The 25240-nt window shown below is 48.5% G+C and overlaps 1 protein-coding gene across 1 annotated transcript in view; it reads right to left on the reverse strand.

The window, feature by feature from the left end:
- LOC149357056 (uncharacterized) overlaps nt 1-960 on the reverse strand; it is a 1121-nt gene extending 161 nt beyond the window's left edge. Inside the window, 1 exon segment of the mRNA XM_089577871.1 lies at nt 1-960. This exon segment is cut by the window's left edge and continues 161 nt beyond it. Within this exon segment, the coding sequence (XP_089433997.1) occupies nt 1-960 (960 nt within the window).
- Between the last annotated feature and the right edge of the window lie 24280 nt (nt 961-25240).

Here is a 25240-nt window from a genome sequence, read left to right on the forward strand (position 1 = left end):
TTGCAGAAGGGTTTCCCAGGCCTCTCTACTGTCTATTTTCTCTCGGAACCCTGGAGAATCCGCACATTCCCAAATCTCATAGTCGAGGGTCCCCCTCTCCCCGCACTTCCTACACTTATCATCAATATCCTAATCTTTTAAGATATGCTATGCCCACACTGGGTGTATGAAATTTTTAGCCTGTAGTCTCCTCCAAGCCGTAGCCTCTGTGTTAGCGAGCTCTTTGTCCGGGGGAGGGAAGAGTCTCCTGTTTAGTTTGTAATTTTCCACTATTTCTGTGTAATTTATCAGTCTCTCGTCCAGTTCCTTGTTATCGGGCGGTCCTGCCGCGGCTCGGAAGGAGAGATCTCGAGCCAGGGCGGTTGCCGCCTCGTTTCCTGGAACTGCCTCGTGAGCTGGTGTCCAAACGAGACAAATATTTCTATTTATTCTGCGTCCCTCTAGGATTCGCAGTGCTTCCTGTGTTATTCTGCCTCGGGCATAATTTTGGAGAGCAGTCTTGCTATCGCTAATTATGTATTGTGCCTCCGTTCCCACGCAAGCGAGCGCTATTGCACCTTCTTCAGCCGACTCTGGATTTCGACTGCGTATGGTTGCGGAAGAGACAGCTGTACCCCGGCCACTAACGACCGTTGCCGCCGGTGCTCCCAGTTTCCCGGTAGCCGCATCCGTGTAGGCCACTGCTTTCTCATTCATTTCGCCGAAGCGTTTGGTGAGCGCCTCAGCTCTCTTTTCCCTCCTTTCTTTGTGAAATGTAGGGTGCGTGTTTCTGGGTAAAGGATCTACCCTGATCTTTTCTCTGATGTCCCTTGGGATGTGCCGCTTTACTAGAATACCCTTTTCCGTCTGGAGTCCTACCATGCTTAGAATCGCCCTTCCTGTGTTTGATTGGCTTAATCTGTCTCGCTGCGCCGTTCTCGTGGCTTCAGCAATCTCTCTCCATGTATTGTGAATACCCATGTCTAGGAGTCTTTCAGTGGAGGTGCTTATGGGCAGGCCTAGAGCCCGTTTGTAGCATCCCCTTATGATCGTGCCTAGTTTATCCCGTTCTGAGGCGCGGATCTTCAAGTAGGGTGTAGCATAGCTTATCCGACTGATAACGTATGCTTGCACCAACTTGATCAAGCTTTTCTTTCTTAGCCCTCGTCCTTTGAGTGCTATTCTTCTAAATATCCCTATGGCTTGCGCCGCATATCCCTCGAGCTTCTTCAGGGTTTCCCCGTTGTATCCGTCGCTCTGAATATGCAGTCCTAATATTCTAATCCTATCCACCATCGGCACGGGGTTTCCTCCGACCGTGATGTTGAAGTTGTTACTCTGTTTGAGTCTCAAGTGCTTAGGGTTATACACCAGAAGTTCGGATTTCTCTGGTGAGCACGCTAGCCCTCTATTCGCTGCGTAGTTTATTTTACCACTACGTCCGCTGCCTCCTGCAGTTTATGCTCTATTTCGGCATCGCTGCCCTGATTGACCCAGATATTTACGTTATCAGCATAGATACTAAAGTGTATGTTGCCAATCTTTTTGAGCTTTTCCTTGGAGACCTCTCATAGCAAGGTTAAATAGAAGCGGGGATAAGACCGGTCCTTGCGGGGTGCCCCTACTCCCTAGCGTAATTACCGCCGACTCTATGTCTTGATATCTTATTTTCGCTGTTCTATTTGTCAGAAAGTCCTCTATATAGTCATAGGTTTTTTGGCCTGCTGCTATCTCTTGGAGTTCCTCTAGGATGGCCTCGTGCTTTACATTGTCGAAAGCTTTTTTGAGGTCCAGCCCAAGAATTACTTTTGCATCCCTATAATTGGAGTCTATGATGTCATGATTCAGTGGTAACATTACATCCTAAGTGCTTAGCTTTGGTCTGAATCCGACCATCACGTCAGGCCATAAGCTGTTATCCTCCATGTAGCGAGTTAATCTCGTTTGAACTACATGTTCCATCAGCTTTCCTACGCATGAGGTCAGGGATATTGGCCTGAGGTTTTCCAGCTTGGGTGGCTTGCCCGGCTTGGGGATTAAAGTTATGCTGGCCTCTTTCCATTGTTTGGGTAGCGTTCCTTTTTCTCATATTTGTTGCATGTATTCTGTGAGTGCAATGATGGACTCGTCATCTAAATTTCTAAGTATCTTATTTGTTATACCATCCGGCCCTGGGGCGGACTTTGTTTTAAGTCTGATTAACTCCGCTCTAACCTCCGCCTCCGTTATGGATGCGTCGAGCTCCTCTCTTACTACACCTTTATAAGCCGGCAAGTCAGAGCAAGTTATATTTCCTATATAGGTCTGTTGTATTTCCTTCATGAATTCCTTGTCTTCCCCCTGGTAGGCATGTCTAGTTTTCTTTAGCTTAATGTTCGATTGAGTTTTCGATTGAGTTGGGTCTAACTGGTGGCGTAGGAGATTCCACGTCTTGGCTAGACTCATTCCTTTCTCCATTCATCGCATATGCAGCACCAATTTTGTTCACATAGGTGCATGGCGTACCTCTCGATTTATTTATTGTGTCTAGCTATCCTCCTTTTCAGGTTTCGGTTCCACCTTTGTTTTTTAAGCCTGCGTTCTAACCCGCGTTTTGCCTCCCACATGTGGAGTAGCTTGCTGTCGGCTATCGCTGGGGCGTCCTGTCCTTCTAAAGCTACTGTTGCCTTAGCTACATGCTTTTTAAGCTTGCTCGTCCAGCTTTCTATGCCAGTAATGTCTTCAGCCGGGATACCTTCCCACATTTCCCCAAACCTTTCCCATTTCGTGATCTTCGCTTGCTGAGAGCGATCTTCCGAAAGTCCTGTTTCCAGGGTAGTTGCTATTATGTAATCGTCGCTTCCTAAGTCCTGCTCTGTATTCTCCCACCTAATGGCAGGTGCGTTTTTGGAGAGCGTCAGATCAGGAGATGTGTCTGCCATTACGCTATTTCCTTTCCTTGTCGGGCAGCCAGAGTCTGTGTGCAGCGTGAGGCCTAGCTCTTGGATGTCCTCCCACAGCTGTCCGCCTTTGCTATCTTTTTTCTTGTAGCCCCCTTCTTCATGGTGCGCATCAAAATCTCCAACTCTCGCTCCTGGTATGACGTCACGCCATAACGTCACTAGCGCCTGTAGCGGGAGGAGCGCGGCGCGCCGTGCCAAGCAGCCGCCGTTACCCGACGAGCCGAGCTGTAGCCCGTCTCTCGCTCCTGGTAGACGTCACGCTGTCACATCGCTAGGTATCGTATGACGTCAGATGTCCATCTAAAGGTCAACGTGACAGGTGGCCGCCGCTACGCGAAAGGCCGTTCTTTGGGAGTAGTATGGCCTTCGCAATAAAAATTGGCAGAGGTTTAGCTCTGCTTAAACTGGGTAAATTGCGTTAGAAATGATGCGCGCGTTCTTCTGGTGATTCTTCGGCGCGTTGCCTTCGGCTGGTAGCATTGCGGCGTACCTGAGCAGTCAGGTGTTGAGATTCATCGGTGATCGATGACCTGGAACAACTCTGCGAGGTAGAACGGTGTCGCCGAGCTGCATCCTTAGCACGACGCTTTGCAAGACGTTCTTCAAGCTGTTTTGGCGTCTCTTGAGCACGTTGTCGCTTTCTCGCTTCTTCCTATCACTGCCACTTCTCCTTAGAGGACTGCATTGCAAAGCATTCACGCCAAGGCAAGCGTGCATTTATAGACGCTCTACAGCGCGGGAGCGTGGGCGCCGCCATATTTGGTCACGTCACCATTCCGCCACGCTGCCAGGGAGTCCACAGAACGCCATCGCCCTTTCGGCTGTACGCCTTGCTCGTCGGCTAATTGGTTTTTGAGGAAAAGAAATGTATCTGTATCACATATCTCGGTGGACACCTGAACCTCGCCGTAACGAGAATGGCTGAAGATTGGAGTGAACGAAGACAGTGTATTAATTAGACGCGCCTTTGTTGATTCGAAACCATCCAGCTGGAATAGCGGAGTGGTTAGCGTGCTCGCCTCGCACTCCGGAGACCGTAGTTATATTCCCCAACTCGGCCAGTTTCCTACTCGGTGGTATTTATATATGTGGTCTGATCAGAAATTAAGCGAATTGCTTAACCGATATCATTCGAATGTCATCGATGCACTGCGCGCCAATGCTGCTAACTCCGGCTTCGAAGGCCAGAAGTGGCGGACCTCCTAGTTGCGCCGTCTGTCGTATACAGAGCAAACTGCCCGGCGCCGCCGGCCGCGCGGCGTGGCGATGATGCTGCCATCTGGCGGAGCGCGGTTGAAGCAACGTTGTTCAAGGTCATCCGTCCCTACCGGCCCGGGCTACGCGTGAAGGCGAGACCTACAGTAGTATTTCTAACACAATCAAATTAACTAGTCAATTTAAGCTATGCTACTAGTCAATTTCAGCTATGCTGGTTAGCACACTTTAGCTGTATTCGGACAGGCGACAGCGCTGGGAATGCTAAGCCGTAAAGGACACTCCTACAGAAAAAGGCGCGTTTTAAAAATTGCGGAACAACTTATTTTATACATCCGGCATACGCCTAACACGGTGATGGAACACATTCAGGAGAGCTTAACATGGCCAACGCTTTCTTTTTGTTTTTATATGGGAATAAAGATTACAATCTGCATTTCGTCGTGTATGGAATTTTTTTCTTTCTTTCTAATTCACTCATGCGGAACAGAAGAAACTCATCAGAGTTGACTCCAACATCTTTACATGGTGCTTTGGATTGCAGGTAGATGGTTTCACGTCAAAACAAAAACCACAGTTGTAAGTAAAGATGGCAATGGGTGCCGATTTTGGGCTTCGGCTGGAATTGTGGGCATGGTTGAAAAGTTATTTCTTGACACTCTCCAATGAAAGAAAAAACATATATTTTGTTCCTGCGCAGCTTCTGAAAGTAACTCTTTGCCCAGACGTTATTATTTGATCGTTTCAGCAGGTTTGAATTCATAAATGCATTGAACGATTGCTTTTGCTATTTGAAAGTTTTTTTTTTCAACTTACACAATGCTGCTGGATGTCATGGCAAGAAAGCTGTAAGAAAAGCTTGTCAAGGCCTGGGCACTGGCGAATGACAGAACAGGAGTGCAGAGATGAGGCTGAATAACTTACAAATTAACATTATAAATATCATGCGGATTGGCACCCGAAAGAAAAGGAAAAGCAGAACCTGTTTATGTATGCATTAAACCTGTTTTATAAACACTTTTACAAAGAGGTGCGCCTCGGAAGTGAAAGTCAAATAAATAAACTAACGTGAAATAAATACTACACAAAATATAGCAGCGACTCTAAGTGAATACATAATACTCCATTGTCTGCATTCGTACAAAATACTGCATCCAACGTCTTTAAAGTGAGCATGTCGACATAAAGTAGTTAAAAAAATGACTTCGAGGGAACAGAAACAGAGCAATGAGGCTGCATCCGTGTCGTGGTGCGGAATCGAGCAGACTAATGTTCTGCAGGCAATATGACTACTTGGTTAACCATTAGTGGTGTTACAGTTGAACATGTCATGTAGCGCTCTAGGAGATTACGTACTGAAGTAGAGGCGGCAATTGTCTAATTTATTGAATATATCTGCTGCGTTATGCGCCATCTACAGCCTAGATCAAGCCATGCGATGACGTTGCATTACCAACTTCGTATAAATTGGCGTTTAACGTCTATTATTTTCTTCTGCCAGGCCTGATAGGTTATTGAAACCGTTTCGTACTTGCCTTTCCTCTATATTAGCCTGTAGAGCAAATGGTATTTGTAAACGCGTTCACTATTTTTGTTCCGTGTGAAAGAACACTTCTTTAGCTGGGTGCATGTTGACACGTTGGAAGATCGTTTCGTTTATTGGGGTTTAACGTCCCAAAGCGACTGAGGCTATGAGGGACGGCGTAGTGAAGGGCTCCGGAAATTTCGACCACCTGGGGTTCTTTAACGTGCCCTGACATCGCACAGCACACGGGCCTCTAGAATTTCACCGTCAAGAAATTCAGCCGCCGCGGCCGGGACCGAACCCGCGTCTTTCGGGTCAGCAACCGAGCGCCGTAACCACTGAACCAGCGCGGCGGGGCTGACACGTTGGAAGAAGAGCGAACTGCTTTTAACGCTGTAGTGGTAAGGGTACCGTTCAGTGGCGAACCCCGCGTAGTTGGCGTCTTCACCGGTGTGCGCGGAAAACCGGATTGGTCGAGAGGGTGCTGACGTCACACGTGGAGCCGTGGAATCAAAAGTGATAAAACACTGCAAAACTAATGAATAGAAGGTGGAAACAAGACTCTAATGTCTTTGGACGTCTAAGTATAGAAAGCAATTCAGTTGCGCTGCAAGCAAATTTTGGGGCAATTGGTCGTGAATCGAACGGTTGACCTGTCGGTTGCGTGTCTTGCATGCTGACCCAAGACCAGGCGAGCTTGTTTTTCTAACATGACACTTATACCATTTTGGAAAGAGATTTCATTTATAAAGTATTTACAAAGTACTCAGCTAGCGGCTGCACTCCACTACCATGACAAAAGACAACACAACTAAAAGGGCTAGGCAGACTTCTTATTTTGGATGAAAAAAAAAACACAGGCCGGACATGTTGTTTTTATTCAACATGGTATTTGTTACATTCATGCAATGTTCTACGTCTATGAACTGTGTGCCATCCTTTAGAAAAAAAAATGTTGGATTAACACGACGCGTTCAAGTCACCAAAGATTGGAAAAGAGACGATGGAGAGAGCACATGACGAACGCATCATAGTACGACAAACCTAAGCAAGAAGCAACAGAAAAAAGACAATGAAGACCACATTAGTAAGAGCGAGTGCCACTCGGGTCTGAACACATTGTGGGGTTACATTCCCTTTAAGTGAACAATCATCATTCTGAAGTGACCTTTTGCAGAAACAAGATTCACAATGCAGGTATATCATGAGCGCTTTCCTGAAGCCGTGTAGTGCAATTAAAAACAACAAAGTGTCATTAGCAAATGAAAGGGCAGTGTGATATCGTAGAGAATGCAGTCTCTAAACTTCTTCTGCAATGTCCGTTGTATGATACCCCAAAAGACTACCGAGTCTTTTCGATTGATGAAACAATGCTCAATTGTTTCTGGAGCGTTGCAAACGGAGACGGAGCGGGGGGGGGGGGGGGGGAATTACAGAGGTGGAAATTCGCCGTTGACTGAAAAATTTGCCTTTGGTCTAATCACGTTTTAGCGGGCAATGTGTCAGTGTAAAATTAAAAAAAAACGCATCCTTTTTTCTGTACACCTTGCTCCACTAAATAAAATACGCAGCGCGATACATGGGCGGAGAAAAGAGCATACAAACATAATCGTTGTACAACCACTTTCCCGATACTGAAAACCGGAAATCATTGGTGAAAAGAACAAGTAGGAAACGAAGAGGTAAGTACAACGGCATGTATTAAGCCCGACAAAAAGGGGCTACCAGATACATTTGAAGACGGAGTAGGGTTCGGTAAAACATAAACTAACTTGACTTGCAAAAATGCATGCACTATTGAACGCGTAATGTCGCGCAAAAACATGAAACGTGAAACTACCTATTCGACATACAGGAAAATAAACAGGCCGCCAGCATTTACAGAGCAGAACAAGTAATCAGGAGAGAAAGATTAAAAATTTGAGTCTATCATAAAAGTAGCGAAACTTTTTGAAAACCTAAATATAAAGTACTGTGCAAATAATATTTTCGAGTACATAAGGAATTTTAGGGCGAGAGACAGATTTCAGGCGGTCACCGTGCCAAAATCAAGGTACCGTAAGAGACAGATGTCTGAGAAGTTAGAACAGTGCTGAAAAGTTTGCACGCGGGCTTTACCATTACTGTGCGCGTATGGACCCCTGCACTTTCTTGGACATCTCGTGGTTTTGGACTCTTTAAGTTCTCTGCGTGTGTGTGTGTGCACCGGGTGACATCAGTCGCCGCAATGTTTGTTTGTTTTGTAGAGGGACCGATGTCCCTTTTTGGTCCTGGGTTCAATAAACTTCTCTTAAAGCCCTCTTATTACGGACACTGAAAGAGACGCCAAGGTGCTTGAGTAGCCTGGTGTCCAGTCCACACCAGAATATTCAGCAATAAAACGTGATATTGACGCCAGCGCTCGTGCAGACGGAAGCGCCTCTCAAGAAGAAGAGGAAGTGTGGGCGTGAAAGTGAAAGTGATCGGGAAGCGCACGTCTGTTGACCCGCTGTGGACCCTTAGCCGCTGATTACCAACGTGACATCTGGTGGAGGTGCTGGGTAAGTCGTTAATGCACCGTACGCCCCCTTCAAGCCGCAATTCGAGCCCCGTACAAATACCGAAGGTCGACACGCCAGTCCACCAGGGCAGTCGCCGATTACAGGGCTTACCTCCCGAATTTGGATTGCTCCCTGTTTCCCATTGTTCACGGAGGGCAGGAGGGCAGGTTCACGGAGGGCCTACAACGATGAATCCTCCAGCTACTGTGTCGCCGGTTCTGCCCCACCACCAGCGAGAGCCACCGCATTTTCGCGGTCAACCACACGAGGACGCCGAAGGCTGGCTGGACCAGTATGATCGGGTGGCCATCTACAGTGGTTGGGGCACTGACTGCAAGATGCGGCATGTTTATTTCGCCCTTGAAGACTACGCGAGGACGTGGTTTCTGAACAATGAATCTGGCCTTGGAACGTGGGATACGTTCAAGACAGAGTTCCTCCAAACCTTCAAGGACAGCACGTCGCGCAGGGAGAAGGCCGACCTGCTTTTAAAAGCCAGACATCAACTCCCCAGCGAGAGTGTGACGGTGTATGCTGAGGAAATGAAGAGGCTGTTCCGGCGTGCCGACCCAAACATGTCGGAGGAAAGGAAGGTGAGCTTCCTTATGAAAGGTGTCAAGGAGCAGCTGTTCGCCGGCCTGGTTCGAAGTCCTCCAGTCACGGTAGCTGACTTCGTAAAGGAGGCGAGCACCATCGAAAAGTCTTTGGACATGAGGGCCCGGCAGTATGATCGTACAACAGCGTCGATGCTCGCGGCCACTGTGGAGGACGCCACGGTGAAGTCGGCAGACTCCTTACGTGAGATGATACGATGTATTGTGAGGGAGGAACCGGCAAAGCTCTTTCCGGACAAGGAAAAACCTCCGCCTAGCACTCTTGCTGACGTTGTCCGTGAGGAGGTGCAGCAAGCTCTAGGCACTTGTACAGCACTACCTGTTGCCGGCCCTGTGCAGCCTCAGCCACCGAATCTCAGCTACGCCGCCGTCACACGCCGTTTTATTCCATTGCAGCCGAACCGACGTTACGACACACCTGCCTCCGCCGCTGCACGAACTCCACCTCCCCAGCCGAATTCTCCACAGCGGCTAGGACGCCGAAGAACGGATGTCTGGAGAGCGCCAGATAATCAGCCGCTGTGTTACCACTGCGGTGAGGCTGGACATGTTTATCGTCGCTGCCCATACAGGGAGATGGGCCTTCGAGGATTCCCCGTCGGTTGTCATCGTCCGATGTATGGAGAACGACCGCAGGAGATCGCGGACTACATCTCGCAAGCGGACTCCGTACAGCGCCGTTTCTCTCGATCTCCATCGCCGCGTCGCTACAGTTCCCCAGGGCGAGCCCAGTGTCCGAGTCCCCGGACGGGAAACTAGATGCAGCAGCCTCTGGAGGTGCGGCTGCTCAACGACAAAGTATACAAGATCCTCCATCGCCACAAGACAGTTCTCAACCAACGCCGAATTCCGTAGCCGTACCGACGATTCTTGAGCCCACGTACCTCAAAACTAGCCGATGTCCTGACACACCCCCCATGGCCGCGACGCCTTTCCCCGATGCCGAACTCCTTCGACGCACCGCAGCCGAGACCGAACGCCTCGACATCCCCAAAGTAAGACACCACCAACTGCCGACTTGGAGATTTTGGTTGACGGCGTCGATGTAACCGCGCTGGTGGATACTGGTGCCGATTATTCAGTACTTAGTGGACAATTCGCCGCGGCACTAAAGAAGGTCACAACCGCTTGGGATGGCCCACAGATGCGTACTGCAGGAGGACATTTAATTACACCTACGGGAACGTGCACGCCGAGGGTAACCGTGCAAGGCTTAACATTCTTGGCGACGTTCGTAGTGTTAGCCGAGTGCTCCCGAGACGTCATACTCGGTATGGACTTTCTGACCGAAAACGGTGCAGTTATTGACCTGCAATCGCAGTCCGTCCAGTTCTCGACCGAGAAGGCCATATCCGTGGATAGTATTCTCCCAGCGGCGCTGCACATTCTGGACGAACACGTGACCGTGCCTCCACGTTCCAGTGTGATGGTAACCGTCGGCTCAAAGCACATACGGGAACTTGAGGGTGTCGTCGAAAGCAAGCAGCTGTTGCTACTGGACAGTGGAATTTCCGTCGCCAGGGCGGTTGTCTTCCTTGAAGGTAGCAAGGCCAACGTTCTTCTCACGAACTTCAGCAACGAACACCAACACCTTAACAAGGGAACGACTGTGGCGTATATTGACGCTCTTAGTGAAAATAGGTGTGTGCACAGTTTAACATCTGCTTTAACAACTGAGCCCGACGGACTTGCTGGTGTTAAGTGCGATATTAACCCAACCTTGCCGCCCGACCAGCGAGACAAAGTACGGGAACTGCTCAGTCGCTACCGTGGTGCCTTCGCGTCCTCGCCACGCGTCGGGCGGACGCATCTTGCGAAACATCGCATTATTACAGACGAAAATGTTCTGCCACTCCGACAGTCACCTTATCGAGTGTCTACCAAAGAACATGAGGCTATTACCACACAGGTGAAAGAAATGCTCGCAAACGACGTTATTCGCCCTTCTAGGAGCCCGTGGGCGGCACCTGTAGTGCTTGTGAAGAAGAAGGACGACACCTTACGATTCTGCGTAGACTACCGTCTGTTAAACAACATCACTAAAAAGGATGTGTATTCGCTGCCCAGAATTGAAGACGCCTTGGATCGCTTATGCAACACCAGATATTTTTCTTCCATGGATTTGAAGTCTGGATATTGGCAAATTGAGGTAGACGAAAGAGACCGCGAAAAGACGGCATTCATCACTCCAGACGGGTTGTAGGAGTTTCAGGTGATGCCATTTGGTCTTTGCTCGGCACCCGCGACTTTCCAAAGGCTCATGGACACCATCCTTGCAGATTTGAAATGGCAAGCTTGTCTGGTCTACCTGGACGACGTCATCGTTTTTGCCCCGTCTTTCGAGGAGCACCTTCGTCGCCTCGAGGAGGTCTTGCAGGCCATTACATCATCAGGCCTTATTCTCAAAGCCGAAAAATGCCATTTTGCTTATGAAGAGCTAAAGTTTTTAGGCCATGTCGTCAACCAAGAAGGGGTTCTTCCGGATCCTGAAAAAACATCCGCCATTGCCAATTTTCCACCGCGGCGTGACCAAAAGGAAGTTCGTCGCTTCCTCGGGCTATGCGCATATTACCGCCGCTTCGTGGAGAATTTCTCTAAAATTGCTTCACCCCTTACTGATCTGACAAAAGCGCATGTACCGTTCAAGTGGGAACCTCCGCAGCAGAAGGCGTTTCAAGAGCTTCAACGCCGCCTGCAGTCACCCCCCCGTGCTGGCGCACTTTGATGAGCTTGCTGACACACGGGTCCACACCGATGCGAGCAACGTTGGTTTGGGTGCTGTCCTTGTTCAAGTTCAGCGGGACCAAGAACGTGTCATCGCCTATGCCAGCCGTGCACTCTCCAAGACAGAGGCCAACTATTCTGCCTCTGAAAAAGAGTGCCTCGCCATCGTGTGGGCAGTTTCCAAGTTCAGACCATACCTTTATGGCCGATCCTTCAAAGTAGTGACCGATCATCACGCCCTATGCTGGCTGACCAATCTCAAGGATCCTTCCGGCCGCCTAGCTAGATGGAGCCTTCGACTTCAAGAATTCGATATCACCGTCATCTACAAATCCGGTCACACACATGCAGACGCAGACTGTTTATCTCGTGCTCCCGTGCAACCAGCTCCGGATGATGCTGCTGACGACGAAGAAATATTCCTGAGTGACGGCCATACCAACGATTTCACCGAGCATCAACGCGCCGACCCCGATCTTCGCGACGTCATTCGTTATCTTGAAGGAGCCAGCAGCACAGTTCCTAAAGGCTTCAGGCGCTCTTTGTCGTCTCTCTGCATACGTAACGGTGCTCTCTTTAAGAAGAACTTCGCTGCCAACACTAGGCCGTACTTGCTGGTCGTCCCCGTGTCCCTACACAATGAAATTCTTCGCGCCTGCCATGACGAACCAGCTTCCGGCCACCTTGGGATTACTAGAACACAAGCCAGAATTCAAGAGAAGTACTACTGGCCGCGCCTGGGTCATGACGTTGCACACTACGTCCGCACTTGCCGGGATTGGTTTGGTTTGGTTTATGGGGTTTAACGTCCCAAAGCGACTGAGGCTATGAGAGACGCCGTAGTGAAGGGCTCCGGAAATTTTCGACCACCTGGGGTTCTTTAACGTGCACTGACATCGCACAGTACACGGGCCTCTAGAATTTCTCCTCCAAAGAAATTCCAGCCGCCGCGGCCGGGATCGAACCCGCGTCTTTCGGGTCAGCAGCCGAGCACCATAACCGCTGAGCCACCGCGGCGGCTGTTGGGATTGCCAGCGCCGTAAGGTCCCGCCCGTGAAGCCAGCCGGATTCCTCAAGCCCGTTGAGCCGCCTTCGCAAGCATTTCAACAAGTCGGCATGGACTTGCTGGGACCTTTCCCTACATCAGGCTCCGGGAAAAGGTGGATAATAGTAGCCACTGATTATCTCACGCGTTATGCAGAGACAGCATTCCTTCAGAGTAGCACCGCCCTCGAAGTAGCCCAGTTCTTTGTGCATCAAATCGTCTTACGTCATGGAGCTCCACTAGTTTTGATTATGGACAGAGGGGCTGCCTTCTCCTCTGAGCTCTTGCACCATATTCTAGTTTTTAGTCACACCAGTCACCGTAGGACGACTTCTTATCATCCCCAAACTAACGGACTGACGGAACGACTAAACAAGACGCTTACAGACATGCTTTCCATGTACGTGGACGTCGAACATAAAACCTGGGACGACGTCCTGCCCTATGTCACGTTCGCGTATAATACAGCCGTACAAGAAACCACCAACATGACACCCTTTAGCCTCGTTTATGGCCGTCAGGTGACGACAACACTCGATGCCATGCTGCCCCATGACGAAGACCACCCAAATGACGACGTTGCATCCTTCTTACAACGCGCCGAAGCTGCCCGCCAACTCGCACGGCTTCGCATTCAAGATCAACAGGGCCAGGACGCGCAACGCTACAACCTACGGAGACGGCTTGTTGAATACCTCCCGGGTGACCTCGTCTGGGTTTGGTCCCCAATCCGACGACGCGGCCTAAGTGAAAAGCTCTTGCGTCGCTATTTCGGTCCTTACCGAATTGTGCGACGCCATGGAGACCTGAATTATGAAGTCGTCCCTCACGAGCCCCAACAATCTCGCCGCCACCCCCGCCCCGAGGTGGTCCACGTCGTTCGCCTGAAGCACTACTATGAAAGGGCGCACTAACTCTTCTCGAGACCACCCCTGCGTTCGTGGCGGCATCGGGTTGATGCCTTCGCAGGAGGGGGCTAATGACGCCAGCGCTCGTGCAGACGGAAGCGCCTCTCAAGAAGAAGAGGAAGTGTGGGTGTGAAAGTGAAAGTGATCGGGAAGCGCACGTCTGTTGACCCGCTGTGGACCCTTAGCCGCTGATTACCAACGTGACAATATTGGGGATATGCAAATGGAAATAGCACGATGGGTGGGTAATAACAAAATACACGTGGATGGGCGAAAAGAGGAAACAGAGTAAAGGAGTAGCCTGAAATGGTTACAGACAGCCAAGGCAAAAAAAAAATATTTCGGCAAATGCGAAATAGACGGCGTACTGACATACTTGTCACTGGAATTAATATCGTGAAACGCTTCTGCGACCACACTTTTTGTATTGTGTTTAGATCTGAACAAAATGTCGTGTTTCCAAATGCATGTCTACAAGGAACCTTTTCTTACCCTGGCCCTTACATTTTAATCGCTTACAAAGCTGTGCGAAGTGGCCACCGGGATTATTCCCCATTTGCAGCCTGTGTTCACATGCCCTTCATTAAAACACGTACCACTCTGTCCTATGTAGAACCTATCGAAAGTGAGGGGAACTTTCTGAGCAACTCCTGAAACACACTTGTGAAGCTCTTATGCTGCTTGGTACACTGCGGTCTATTCTTCATTACGTTAATCACAAATGGGTACATAATGCGCAGCTTACACAGCGGAGAGAAAACAATCTTGACCGCTTGAAGGATTGCCACTTTTTTAATGTTACGTGAAACGCGATGAATGTAGTGTATAAGTTCCACCGTTTCTTTCTCGACGGTCTCTTTCTGCTCGGTAGCGGAACGGAAGTGCTACAGTTGCTGTAGTATTTTTTTTTCTCTTTTGTATGATCAGAAGAATTTTTCCACGGCGTTGCTGGCTATGTTTTCTTTTTTTATTCTGTTTTTCCCTTTCGCCTATACACCCGCTTTATATTGTTACCTTCCCATCATACTTGCTTCCATTTTCGCATGTCATATAATGTTTTAGTACTCCATCGCCTCCTTTACTCCGGCTGGTCGTCCTTTCTAATTCGGCCATCCACGTAAGCTATCATATTTTATTTTATTTTATTTATTTTATTTATTTTACCCTCAGGGCCTTGCAGGCATTACAGAGGGGAGTGGGCAGAAAATATAGAACAAAACAATGGAGAAAAGGGAAACGGGTACATCAAAGATTAGTCCTGTGTATACAATGTTAGCTAGAAAAAATACAATAGTGCAGAACAAAATCGTCAGAGTTTACACAACACCAGCCAAAGCTTTGAGAAAGTTATTTACGTCAGTAATAGATACAATTTCACCAGAAGATCGTTCCATTCCTTAGAAGTACGCGGGAGAAATGAGTGTAAGGAAGAAACTGTTTTACATAATGGGATCGTCTCGTTTCGTCTTTACTGTTGATTCTGATCACTTTTCATGGCGCTGGTTCATCTGTGGCTAAAGAGCGCCATGGCCCAAAGTTGCTTTATGCATTAGAGATGGTGTCACAGACACATCTTCCGGACATTTCCCACCAGCCATCGCGGGATGGCTCGTCGAGAATGTACCTGGCGAGCGCAGTGCACTGGAGCGCTCTCGCATCAGTATGATTAAGCTGTCGGGAAGCTTCAGATACAGTCCAGCATGCTGTGGACTGCCTTTGATGCGATCTACACCTGATACGATCACTTACACAAGTTTTACTAATTCTATCGGCTCAGGTTCACGACACAGATACCAATCGGATGCTTCCAGATTGAAATTAGAATGCATATGGGAGAAAGAGAACCATAACTAGCAGGCTATAAAATAAGTGAACATTTAAAGCAGCATCAAAGTGAAATCAGACATGCGGAAATAGGCGATAACTGTTTGGCTCTCTGAAGTCATCGCAAAAGACGCTAGTTGTTTGCGGATAAGAGCTGAAATCGCCGCCTACCGCCACATATCTCTATCTACCGTCTGCTTTGAAAAGGATGACCAGCAGGGGCTGCGCGGCAAACTAGAATTGATAACGAGCTGCATTCCGAAGTGACGTTAATGCGACTTGCTTCAAGAAACCACCGGGATGGAGGTGAATCGATTTCAGTGAATAAATAATTCTTCGTTCAGAAAATTTGTTCGCTTTATTATTTACGAAAACATAGCCGCACAGAGCGACATGAATATAAACAAAACACTAGCGACTTTCTTGGTTGCACGAAAATACAGCACAGAAGGAAGGCGCTCATTCCGTATAAAAGAAGAGTTTATTACTGCGTCAAGTAGCGGCGCCGAAGTTGCATCATCACCGCACCAGCAAGCTGGCTTCGCCGAAGGCACTCAGTTTGCTTGAGATATAGCATCTGCCACCGAATACGATGGGTGAGAAGTGATAGCGTAGACCATTTCTCTAATGAAAGGTGGTAAGGGGCGTAGATCCAGCCGTGCATCAATGACTGCAATTAAGCACAGGTTCTGCAGTGTCGGTGCCAAGTGCAGCACATGGAGATCCGTCAGCGCACCTCGCTCCTCAGCAGCCTGCCCCTCATCCTGGTTGGGTGTGGGCCCAAAGCCGCCGAAGATAAACACTCTTTCACCCATCACTGAGCAGCCGTGCCAGTACCTGGGAGATGGTGATGAGCCCCATCGCTTCACTTCGGTCCAACGCGACGTCACGGTGTCGTACTTGTGCACATCTGCTAAGAAGGTCTTCAGCACATCGCTGTACCCTCCGAAAATGTACAGCTCTTCGTTGAACACAAAGACTGAATGTCCCCGCCGATACACAGGGGGAACGGCTTGAAGCTCTGTGTGAACCCAAGAAGATGTGGTCGTTCAAAATAGTATAGGGTGAGGGAAGGGTCTTCTGGGCTGCCTCCGAACGCATACATGCGTGTCCCGGTGGCAGACGCAGTGTGGCTGGCACGCAGAACCGGAGCCTCTCCGCTGGTGGGGACACGATGCCACTCTAGGGTATCCAAGTCAAGGACCCGCATATACGGCGAAACATCCCAGTCTCTTAAGATATACTTGCGGTGACCCACAACACAAGCTCCGCTGCCGTAAATCGATGAGGGCGCCTCGCCGGACACCTGCAGACGGCTGCATGTCATCGTGTTTGAGTCGAAGCGATAAAGAACACTTGGCCAGCTGTGCGGGCCGCATAACAGATACGCGCATTCGCTGTACGCTACAACTGTGTGGCGGGAAATGTTAATCGGCCCGGCGTCGAGAAGTTGCGCCTGCAACATATCCCACCGGTGCGATGCGGGGTCGAAGATGAAAACGTTGATCAAGTTCCATGCCGTGTGGCAACTGTCGAACGAGTAGACCTTGCCGTTGATGCGTACAGTCCTGCGGGTGACATGCTCTGGAACACCGTTTAGCGGCACCGTCCACATCATACAGAGACACCTGCTTCTGTAAGAAGCAAGGGCCGGTCATTCCAGCCATGCTGGCGGCATCATGCGGCTTTTTTCTGAAGGAGCGATATGGTTATCGGTCTTCGCGGCGTGAGCGGACTTAGTGCGTCGAAGGGTGACTATTTCCGTTAGATTTTCGAATATGTTTGTCATTTTATGACACTCACACGAATGAATGTTCGAAAAAGGTCATGTACTCTTGCCGTTACCGAGATTAAAAGCCCCAAAAGCTGTTATAAGGTGCGCATAAGTGGTCAGGAGGGCTCATCTGCCATTAAGGGTTTGTTTCAGAGCGAATTACTTTTTTGACGCCACGAGATATGTGGTTAACGCTTTCCAATCGAGAATCTTGCTTAGTTGATTGGTCATGCCAGTCGCTTTGACAGGGATTGGATATCTGGTGGCGTTAAAAAAAAACGTGAAATATATATTGCTTAAATCCTGCGCTACTTTTTTCTTTCGTTTCGCGCATGTTTTGTTGCCGCCTTATCGTCTAGCAGGTGCTTGGTGTACGTGTCATGCAGCTCTGGTCTAATCACATCGCGAGCAAGAACCACTTTGTTCAGCCGCCGCGGTGGCTCAGCGGTTATGGTGCTCGGCTGCTGACCCAAGAGACGCGGGTTCGATCCCGGCCGCGGCGGCTAGAATTTCTTTGGCGGAGAAATTCTTGAGGCCCGTGTACTGTGCGATGTCAGTGCACGTTAAAGAACCCCATGTGGTCGAAATTTCCGGAGCCCTCCATTACGGCGTCTCTCATAGCCTTAGTCGCTTTGGGACGTTAAACCCCATAAACCAAACCAAACCACTTTGTTCGACCTTTCCACGATGGTGAAAATGTGGTGGGAGTCTATGGCATTTCACATTTTCATTTCCGCTTCTGGTAAGAAATGCGTGAGGGACCTGAATATCTGCAGCTGTTTTTGGTGAAATAGAAACTTGTGATTTGGTCACTGTGCGCTGTATATACACCTCTAAATACGTGGTTTTGAGAAAAGGAAGTGGCGCCGTATCTGTCTCACATATCTTGGTGGAATCCCCAAACGTTCGTGAGGGAAGGGGCGAAGAGAGGAGTGAAAGAAGAAAGAGAGAACGAGGGGCCGTAGTAGAGGATGGTGGTGGTGGAAATTTTTATTGCCAATGATGTAAATCGTGGAGGCGAAGCCCCCTACATGGCACTTGGATGCCTCCTCAATGTGAGAAGGAGGCACCCTTAAAACGCGAAGCATAGCCCCTGGAGCACAATCCTTCTGTGAGCGCTGGAGATGATCCGGCGCTGGTCTTGAGCGGACGAGCTGCTCAGAAGAGACTCCCAGTAAGACTCCGCCGCGGTTGGTGATGGGGGATGAGGGAAGGTGGGGCATGTGAGGAGGGTGTGTAAAAAATCTCCTGGTTTGCCGCAAAGTTTGTATGATGACGGAAATTGGTCTCAGTATCGGGCATGCAGCAGTATTGGGTACGGAGCAGTTCGGGTTTGTAGTTGTTGCCAATGTGCAGCCTGCGCTATGGTTAGGGATGGAGCTGGGGGTGCGTATTCCCTTCGTTTGTCTCGGTAGTACGAGAGAATATCACGGAAGGAGAGCAGGCGCTCCGAGGCTCGTAGAGGGGGCTCGACTCCTGCCCGGAATGTCAGACCTCGGGCTAGGGAATGAGCGTCCTCGTTACCAGGGAGGCCATCATGTGCTGGCGTCCAGATGAGGGTGATGAGGCGCCGGGGCTGCCAGAAACGTAGTAAACGAGCAGCGGTGCTGGATATGTATCCTTTGGCATAATTTGAAATTGCAGATTTGGAATCGGATATGATTTTTGGTGCAGATGTATACATCTGCCATTTCTATAGAAATGAGAGCAAGCGCGATGGCTGCCTCTTCAGCCTCTTTGGTCGAATTGCTAATGATTGAGCTGGAGTTTAGACACTTTGCATTATTGTCGGCTACCGCCAGGGCCATAAGGGAGCCTGTCGTGTATTCCGCTGCGTCCACGTAGTTCACCTCATGGTCCTCGCTATACCGTTTGTGGAGGGCCCGAGCTCTTGCTACTCAGCGTTCTCTGTCTCGCTCAGGGTGCATGTTCTTGGGGATGGAGGTTACGTTGAGGTTAGAGCGGAGGGTTGCAGAAAAGGGGACCCCCTCGGCAGGCTCTGTAATTGGGGTCAGGCTCAACTGGGAGAATAAAGTACGACCAGCCTCTGAGCTGGATAGACGGGATAGTTGTGCCATAAAGGTAGCTTCATTGAGCTCCTCAAAGCTGTTGTGTACACCGAGTTTGAGGAGTCGGTCGTTGGACGTGGGGGGGGGGGGGGGGAGACGTAGAGCCGCTCTCGTGCAACTACGTAGGAGCGCATTAACCCGGTCTCTCTCCTTCTGTTTGAGGGGTAGGTATGGAAGGGTATATGTGGTGCGGCTTATGATGTAAGCCTGGGTGAGGCGAGTCGTGTTTCGCTCGCGTAGGCCAGCCCTGCGGTTCGCTATGCGGCGAATCAGTCGAGTGTTGTGTTGAACGTTTGTTTGAAGTGTCTTTATGTCTTCTCCGTGCGCACCGTGGGAGTGGAGAACCAGTCCTAGCACGCGGATTTTGTGTACTAGTGGGATGGGATAGGTACCTAGGGTGAGGGAGATGGGTGCATTGACTGAATCGTGTTGCTTGGGCCGGTAGAGCAAAAGCTACGATTTTGAAGGGGAGCAGGTCAGACCACGCTCCCGTACATATGCGACGATGGCGGTTAGTGCCAATTGTAGGTGTTGTTCTATTTCGACATCGCTGCCATGGTTTGCCCAGATAGTGATGTCGTCGGCGTAGAGGCTGAAATGGATGTCAGGAATTTGAGCTAGCTGTTGTGGTAGGTGAAGAAGTGCATTGTTGAATAAAATAGGGGAGAGCACGGCTCCCTGGGCCGTACCTCGTGCTCCCAGCGTGATACCTGGTAGGCTGTGGTCGCCAAAGATAAGCGTGGCTGTGCGGTGGCTGAGGAAGTCTCGGATGTAGTGGTACATCCTGGCGCCGACTCCCAGGGTCGTAAGGTTTTCTAGGATAGCTCAGTGTGTAACGTTATTAATGCCTTAGTGAGATCCAGCCCTAGGATAGCTTTAGTGTAGGAGGCCTGTGAGTCGAGAATGTGATGTTTTAGCTGCAAGAAGACGTCCTGTGTGGAAAGCCCTGGTCGAAATCCAAACATGCTAGTGGGCATGAGATTGTTGCTTTCAAGGTATTGGCAAAGCCTGCGCTGGAGTAAATGCTCCATGAGTTTGCCAACAGAAGATGTGAGGGAGATGGGTCTGAGGTTAAAAGTGAGCAGAGGTTTGCCAGGTTTAGGTATGAAGATGACTCTCGCCGCTTTCCATTGTGGTGGGAGGGTGCCCAGTCGCCAGCACTCATTAAAGTATTCTGTAAGTGCAGCAATGGATTGTGCGTCGAGATTCCTGAGAGCCTTGTTATGTACGCCTTCTGGGCCGGGGGCTGCGGACGTGTTAAGTGTCTGGAGTTCAGCCTGGACCTCTGCTTCTGTAATGGGTTGGTCAAGCTGGTCAATAGGGGGGGGGGGCCGCATAATCAGGGTGGTGTGCAGGAGGGTATGTGGGGAAGTATTGATTTCGAAGTTCTTGGAGGAGGTGTAGTGGAGGCATATCGGAAGTATGTATGAGTTTGGTGAGGGCGTGTCTCTGGGCAGTCTTATAGTGAGTGGAGTCTATTAAGTGCCTAAAGAGGTTCCGGTTCTGAGACAGACTCATATTGCCATCAAGCTTGTGGGGGGGCTCCGGATTAATTTCGACCACCCGGGGATCCTTAACGTGCATTTACATCGCACAGCACACGGGCTCCTTTTGTGTTTTCCCTTCATTGAAGCGCAGGCCGCCGCGGCTGGGTTCGAACCCGGTTACTCCTGCTGAGTAGCCGAGCACGCTAACCTCTGAGCCATCACGGCGGGTATCTACCGGTTGTGGGAAACGTTTTGTTGAAGAGAAGTCGTTTAAGAGGCGATTTGCAACGGACAGCGCGAAAGTGTGTTGCAGTTTAACACGAGACGTGATCGGTTGCGGCGATAGCCTCGCGCCCTCGTGCAATAGCCAGCGAAGCCGACCTGTTTGCTCCACCGCGGGTTTGAAACGCCCTCGTGTCAAAATTAATCTACTGAACTCATGCGCAGTAACGGTGTCTGATAAATTGCGTTGGTTTTACGCTTCCCGTACTGTGTGAATTGGCAGTGTAATAGACGCTTCATTTGTAAACACCGCTCGCCTATCTGTTTTGAACTACCGGGCATAATTTCTTTAGGTATTGAGCAGCAGAAAGAAGAACGTTAACACTGCGTCTGGCTGCCTTCTATCGACTTGATGTCGCTCTGTTAACGGGACAGCGTCAAAGGCCCCGGTGTCCTCGTCGGCGCTGTGAGCGAGAAATAGTGGCCATGGCTCTGGCAGGTGGTTCCCAGGGCGCAACCTGGATGGGCCACCTAGGTCACGTGTCCTTGTTGCGTCATCAAAATCTACCCATCAGATAGTGAGCAAACTGAGTACTGTGGCAGTTAAATAAATTATTGGCCGCTCGGGCAGGGGAATCTGGGTCCCACAAGGGCCATCGCTTAACTACTGCACCAGTGCGACTGGAGGGTTTATCAGGACTACCAAGGATCTGCGAGTGTCAAACAGTAAATGGCCTACTGCATATTTGGGAATTAACCCACTACCCTATCCCGTCGTACTCTTAAGGTGGAGCTTAAGTGTCCCCTCTATTTTTTTTTTTACGCGGCAGTATTAAAGTTCCCGTTCGGCCGGAAACCCAGCGTCAGCATCGTTGACACTGCAAAATCCTGATTGGTCGAGAAGGTAGTGGTGTAGAAAGGCAATTTTGCTTGTATTAAAAAGAAAATGTAGTCAGTCGGAATCGAAACCGCCACTGAGGAACGTGCGTTAAGCGGGATATATAGAGGCCTCGTACGGGTACCTCCCATCGCAAAGGAGGCAAATTACATGAAAGATCCACATAGCTAATTAGAGTTACTAATTATCGTACCTAAACAATATGGACAATGATGTACAATAAAACAGTTTATGATTTCACCTAGTGTGTCGATGTCTGCAAAGCGGTGCGCCAGGAGACACCCTAGCGACCGTAGGGATTGTTTAACGATATCGTTACGTACCCTTAAGGTGAAGATAAGTTTCTCGAAGTATTTTCTTGTCAAGTAAGAATCATTAATCACACCGAAATTGCACTCCTGCACTAAAACTGGCGGAACAGTTACCACTAGTAACGGGAATTGCAGCGACAGAATGGCTTGCCCGCAGAGCTGAGGACTCGCGTCTACGTCATTCTGCCCAGACGTTGGGGGCGCAAGCATTTTGGACCTCGGGATGTGAACGATCTTGTCGCGTAGCGCGTTTAATGTCGCCTTTCCCTAGCGCGTTGACCTCTTTTCCAATGATCGCATGTTCGCACCCATTATTCACAGCCGCATTATTCACACTTTTTATCTCACACAAGGCTATCTAATATTAGAAATTCGCTCTATTGTAGTGCGAGATGATATGAAATGTGCGCTGCCTGATCCAACCGAGCTGCAGTGCGGACGCAAGACTGGGTCTGCAAAAAGATTTGCTAACTTGGGATCCTTAGAACGTATTTCAGCATTTCATCCGGTGTACCGCAAGGATCCGTGATCGGGCCACTGTTGTTCTTATTATACATTAATGATTTGCCAGAAAATATTATTTCTAAAATTCGGTTGTATGCAGACGATTGTGTCATATACAGTTGAAGTTGAAGTTGAAGTTTATTTCTCGCTCTCAGTGGTACAAGTATTACTTACAGTATTACAGTATTACAAGTATTACAGTGGTACAAGTACAAGTATTACTGGGAGAGAGAGGACGCAGGGAAAAAAGCTGCTTGAATGCAGCTTGAGAGGCACCCTGCGCCCACACTGCTGAGGCAACGTATTGCCTCAGTTGTTAGTTTACAAGACAGCTACAGGTGAGGCACTCGAAAACAATAAATAAAGTATCAACATGAATATAATATCTACAGTGGCACTTAAACATTAGTATCACAATCACAACAAAAAGCGTCATAAATACTAAAAAAAAACCAAAAGCATCACATCAACCAGGTGTACAACAGCAGAATTCACACGTGTTACAGCTTTAATCACAGTTCGGAACAAGTTGTAATTAAATGTCTTCAAAAAGATACAAAATGGTTTTTAGGCTCTTTACCGTGATGCATTTTAGCGATATGTTGTTATTTTCTAAAATGTTTAGGTATTTCGACAGAATAAAAGATAAAGATTGCATACCGTATGTGGTCCGACAAAGAGGCAGTGACCAAGGAAAATGAGAGCGGGTATCGCAGACGGTTGAATAGCGAGACATTTTTAGAAGTGAGAGAGTGGTTTCATTGTTAGTAAAAACCGCAGTTTTGTACATTGATAGCAATCTGAAAGGAAACAAAGAAGTGAACTTTAGAATGCCAAATTTAATGAAGTATGGATGTGTGTGGGTCTGCCTCGATACGTTTGCTATGAGTCTAATTGCCCGCTTTTTTACTGTTATTAGTTTGGATATGTTGTGCTGGGTCGTCGTTCCCCAAACTGTGAGACAGTAAGTCAGTGATGGGAGAAAGAATGCTTGATAAATGAGGACCTTTACTGGAGACGGAAGTGTGTCCCTATGTTGGCAAATAAGACCGTTGAAGCGATTCAGTTTTTTCCGAACATGATTGACCTGTTCGTCCCAGGTGAGACACTCTGAGAAGATAACTCCTAAGCATTTTATGTTTTTGACGATTGCAATTGTTTTGCCTCCTAATGATAGGGTGAAATTGGTGTGAACAGTTTTGTTTCTTGTTCGGTATAAGACGGCCTTCGTTTTTTCAGAATTAACTTTTAGATGATTATTTCTTGACCACTCGTGAAGATATTCCAGAAACTTATTTGCTCGCGAAAATAATTCGGCTTCTGTGCTACCCGACAACAGTGCTGTAATATCATCAGCAAAGCCCACAAGGTCAACGGCAGGGGTAGAAAAGATGTCATTAATGTAAACAAGAAAAAGTAAGGGCCCCATTATGCTGCCCTGGGGAACACCAGAGAGAAGTGGCTCAAGGCTAGATAACTTGTTATTATGAGAAACCATTTGTCTGCGATGAGCTAAGTATGATTTGAGCAGAGACAAAGTGACTCCCCTAATTCCGTAGTGTTCCAGTTTTTGCAGCAGCAGATTATGGTTGAGCAAGTCGAAGGCTTTTGAAAAATCGACATAAATGCCAAGGACCAGGCATTTCTTCTCAAAGGCTTCAACTATTAGTTCTTTTTGTTTAATCAAAGCTGTCTCTGTCGATTTTTTAGGCCTAAAGCCAAACTGTTGGTCAGATAGGACACCATGCTTATCTAAAAATTTAGTTATTCTGGAACACATAATTTTTTCTAAACCCTTTGATAACACAGGCAGGATCGAGATCGGCCGGTAATTTGATAATTCTGATGTGTCGCCTCCTTTATGAATGGCAATAACTTTTGCGACTTGCATTTCTGTCGGAAAGATCCCTGTAGCGAGAGCAATGTTGTAAATGTGAGTTAACGGTACAACAAGTAAGTCAATAATAAACTTAAAAGGTTTTATGCGGAATCCATCTTTGTCCTCTGCACTGCTACATTTTAGGTTGCTAAAAACTGTTACGACTTCAGTTTCAGTTGTGGGGAAAAGGAATATAGACTCGGCAACAATTGGCGTTTGCAAAGCGTAGCCGGGATTCGGTGCGGTGGAAGAAAGTAGGGTTTTTGTGATACTCGAAAAATGTTCATTAAATGCATTTGAGAGATCGTCTCCGGTAATAACGATGCCGTCTTTCATTACTGAGGTAACAGGAGATTTGGGATTTCGGTTTAAGAGTTTGTTTAGTTGGAACCATTTCGCACTCACATTTTTACCAGACATGGATGAGAAAGTGCTGTTGTAGTAATTGAACTTCGCGGATTTCAGCTCTCGGTTAAGAGAATTGCGGTATTTCTTGTATTTCTCTAGCTTTGACGGGTCGCGGGATTTAATAAACTGTGCAAACAGCTTTTCTTTAACCTTTATTTTGCGCAGTAGGTCTTGCGTTAACCACGGCTTTTTAGCTTTTTGTTTCCGAGGACGATCAACCAAGAAGCATTTATCGTACACAGCCTTTAGTTTCTTAACCAGGATGCTGTATGCGTCATTCGCATCCTTTGAGCGCATCACATCATCCCACCTAGCTGCACACATATCCGTTCGGAAGCGTTCCAGGGTTATCATATCTATGCGCTGATAGCT

This window comes from Amblyomma mixtum, chromosome 3 (assembly GCF_055824585.1).
Source record: "Amblyomma mixtum isolate Tamu chromosome 3, ASM5582458v1, whole genome shotgun sequence".
Taxonomy (NCBI): domain Eukaryota; kingdom Metazoa; phylum Arthropoda; class Arachnida; order Ixodida; family Ixodidae; genus Amblyomma; species Amblyomma mixtum.